The sequence below is a fragment of the Asparagus officinalis genome, chromosome 4 (assembly GCF_001876935.1).
Source record: "Asparagus officinalis chromosome 4, Aspof.V1, whole genome shotgun sequence".
NCBI lineage: Eukaryota > Viridiplantae > Streptophyta > Magnoliopsida > Asparagales > Asparagaceae > Asparagus > Asparagus officinalis.
In genome coordinates this window covers 48,812,925-48,816,708 of record NC_033797.1, presented here as the reverse complement: position 1 = coordinate 48,816,708, position 3,784 = coordinate 48,812,925, and the positions used below count along the sequence as shown (strand labels likewise).

The following is a 3,784-nucleotide window of genomic DNA, read 5'->3' as shown; positions in this document are numbered from 1 at the left end:
ACCATGTTTTGTTTCGATTTGAAAAGAAATTCTCATTTGCAAAATAATTACAAAGGAAAATTTATTTTTGCAAACAAACCACGTGCATTTCATTTTGGTCAACGCAAACCTCTACATTGCACAAATTGCAATCGTATGGGTCATGTTTACAACTTTTGCTTTGACCGTATCGGTGCACAAAATACGCCTAAGCGGGTTCATAACCCTAGGGCCTTGGATTTGAATGATAGGGGTCATGTCCCAAGTTCTAGTGGTACCAAAATGATTTGGGTACCAAAATGATTTTTATATTATCTTTGTGTTTACGTAGTTTTGGTTTTTGTCATTGTTTTTGAATATTTGATCTTTGAATTTTAATGACAAATTACACTCTTTTATTAAAATAAACTATTTATATATTTTCCTTGGACAAAATCATTTATATAAAACATCTGGTATACTACAAAATATTTTATGGCTTGATTTGTTTTACCTTAAATAATTGTGTTTTAAGCTTTTAATGAAGAAATTATACTCCTTGTACCATAATAATGTGTTTGGTTGGTTTTGAAGTGTGTAGGGAAAAGTGTTTAGAGTCACCATGGTAAGATTACCCCCCACTATAGACAAAAATTATTTGTGCTAGTTATGAGATGTAATCTTAATCATATAAAAGTGCGAATGTATCATGAACAAATATTAATAACCCGAATGAATTATAAATTTCTGTTTGTATTAATGAAATCATACGAAACCTGAAATCATCTGAAACCTACTGTAACATGAACTGCGTACCTGATTTGACATGATATACCTGTTTGAGATGAAAATAATCACACAAAACCTGTTTTCGAAGAAAAAATAAACAAGACCTGTAATAACCTGATTATTCATAAATTTATGAAATACGTACCTGAATTAGCCAAAAAAATTTCTGAAACCTATAAAAACATATAAACGGCCTGAATAGCCATATTTTAGTACATAACATAGCAAATAGCCATCCAGTATATGTGAATTATGACTGTGGGCTCAGAACTTGTTCAATATCATCATCGTTAGCCATCCGGTGCAATATCAATAGATATTGCAGGTTGCTAATCTCAGAAAAATTAACAATCATCATAGCCTAAATTGAACACCCACAAACAGTATCAAAATCAACAAATAGTACGGAAAATCTGAGCACACATAGAACTCCACAAAACATTAGCTCAAATAGAAGATGAACAACAGAGCATCCACAAACAGTGAGCTCACAAAACTGGTGTGCACAAAACTGGAAGTTGTCACAAACCTGGACACAACAACAAACTAACCAACAACCAGCAACAACAAGAAACATTCAGGCCCAACAACCAAACGACACAACAACACAACTCTGGACACAACAACAACAACTGAAGGAACAACCAGCAAACTAACCAACAACCAGCAACAACAAGAAACATTCAGGCCCAACAACCAAACTAACCAGCAACCAGCAACAACAAGAAACCACCAACCAGCAACCGGCAAAAACCAGCAACAACCAAACTAACCAGCAACAACCAAATCAGAAGAACCAGCAACCAGCAACAACAACAACTACCAACATAGACTGAGCACATGTTGTGTTTAGCTTAGGGCTCAGAACTTGGTCAATATCATCATTGTTAGCCATCCAATGCAATATCAATAGATATTGCAGGTTGCTAATCTCAGAAAAATTGACAATCATCATAGCCTAAAAATAAAAAAATCACCAACGAAAACCAAATACCTAAATGCCCCAGAGCAATAGCCATCCAGTACAATGTGTACACATTGTAGGTTGCTTGCATCTTAGGAAATATCCTGCATTCACAAATTCAATTACAAAAGTTAGTATTCCACAAAATGATATTAATCATGGAAGATAAATATTACAAAATGGAAGCAAATAAATACTTACTACATATTACAACAATATGTTCCATCATCATAATGTTCCACAAACACAATAAAAACATTATCACCAAAAGTAAGTGGATTTCACAAGTATGTTAGAAATGAGAATCACAAAATACCACGTAGAGACTTCTTCTATCGGTCTTCAACCCCCTTCGTTGAGAAAGGTAGCAATCATCTCTTTTTGACCAACCGATGATATGCCCATAAATAGTCTTGCTTCATGCTCATTCAAATATAAGTGTCGGTAGTATGTATCTAGCTTTTCAACACTAAAATCTTGTAAATGAGCATATATGACCGTGGATAACTTCTCGGTCCAATGCATATTTACACACTTCATGTTTGCGCTAAATACATCTATCTTATCCACCATTTTTAACATGAGCTCATCTTCTAGGTTGTTCCTACGAGCCTTTCCCTTAGCAACACATACCTTTGCTTTAGAACTTGATATGGCGGGTGTTTCCTTAGGCGGAGGAGTGTCCTCTTCATCTAAAATGTGTACTTGAGGGGATTGTGAGGCAGGTAAAGGCGAGTCACCATCATCTCCAAGATTTATGGACTCACTACGACTAAATTTTTTCCAAGCATCACATGCAAATTCTCCTCTAGCTTGATCATCCCCGATGATAAGGGAAAGATCATCGTAGTGAGTCAAGGGTTTATTGACATATTGTCTAAGTTTAGCATTCTTAAAGCTCTTGTCCTGAAAAGTATAATTGAATTAATTCAATGAAAACATGTAAATAAGATAAGTAATCAAGGGTTATGTAAAAATAGTTTATGTACCTCAATCCACCTATCCAAACATTCAGGATCCATGATGACAGTCTTGGTGCTTTCATCCCAACCGGCACCACTAAGATTACGACATGTTTCCATATCACGGAATCTTGTACGCAAAGTTTTGATGCGGTTCATGACATTTTCCCACTTGAATGATGTGTTAAACTTCTCATTCTTTTTGGTCTTTCACCTATTTCTAGCTGTTGTATTGGGTGCTATATATACCCTATTGCTGCTCTTCTTCTCTATCTATCAAGAAATCCAAGTTTACTGTTTAGCAAGATATTAATCACGTTTAAGAGCTGTTTAAGAAGTGTTTCGTTAATCTGTTTTCAAGAGAAAGTTTTCTACAACAAGAAGAGGCTCTCATATCCTATTGGGATCATCATTTCTTCAGCTCCTCTTGTTCATTGAGAAGTTTTTCTAAACTCTTTTTATATAGCTTATTATTTCACTTTCATTTGATTAGCTATATTCATTGAGTTATTTATTGAGTTTGATTCACTATTATCACACACACTTATTGAGCTTGATATTCTCATATTATATATTGTGGGTTGTAGTGTGGGATTTAGTGAGTGTGATCTTTATTGTGTTCTCACTTGTTAATTGAGAACAAATCACTGTATTTAACTTTTATTTGTGAGAATCACTTGTAATACACTTGTACACCGAGAGAAGTGTGAGGAGAGAGAGACGGGGTCAAATCCAATAGGAGTGGCGTCGATTGACGAACCTAGGGAGAGGTTGTAATCGAGCACGGTGGTTGCCCAAAGTATGACTGCTGAAAAGGAAAATACCCACTATCGCCTTGATGCAATGACTGAGGGGGTTGAGAGGGTGGAGGCTGAGATGGCGCTACACCCTTGCCTTTAGGAGTATCAGCCATCACTAATTAAGTCAATAAGAACAAATTGAGTACATGATTGATATTGCAAAGCAAAATATAATAACATGAATACATGATTGATATTGCAAAGCAAAATATAAGAACATGAATACATGATTGATATTGCAAAGCAAAATATAAGAACATGACTACATGAATGAAAAGCAAAATCTAAAAAGTGGACAAACCATCAAATTG

At 35.1% G+C, this 3,784-nt stretch overlaps 1 protein-coding gene across 1 annotated transcript; it reads right to left on the bottom strand.

The window, feature by feature from the left end:
- LOC109838652 lies at positions 998 to 2,835 on the bottom strand. The gene is made up of 6 exons (XM_020407077.1): positions 2,701 to 2,835; positions 2,247 to 2,617; positions 1,725 to 1,815; positions 1,454 to 1,515; positions 1,306 to 1,399; positions 998 to 1,108 (listed from the first exon to the last, which is right to left on the bottom strand). The coding sequence occupies exons 1-6, from the start codon at positions 2,830 to 2,832 to the stop codon at positions 998 to 1,000; spliced, it is 861 nt and encodes a 286-aa protein (XP_020262666.1). The 5' UTR covers positions 2,833 to 2,835.

Coding starts and splice junctions, on each gene's coding strand:
- LOC109838652 (XM_020407077.1), bottom strand. CDS start 2,832: ATGAACCGCATCAAAACTTTGCGTACAAGATTCCGTGATATGGAAACA. Junction 2,618..2,700: donor GTTTGGATAGGTGGATTGAG/GTACATAAACTA, acceptor TATACTTTTCAG/GACAAGAGCTTTAAGAATGC. Junction 1,816..2,246: donor GTATTTAGCGCAAACATGAA/GTGTGTAAATAT, acceptor TTGTGAATGCAG/GATATTTCCTAAGATGCAAG.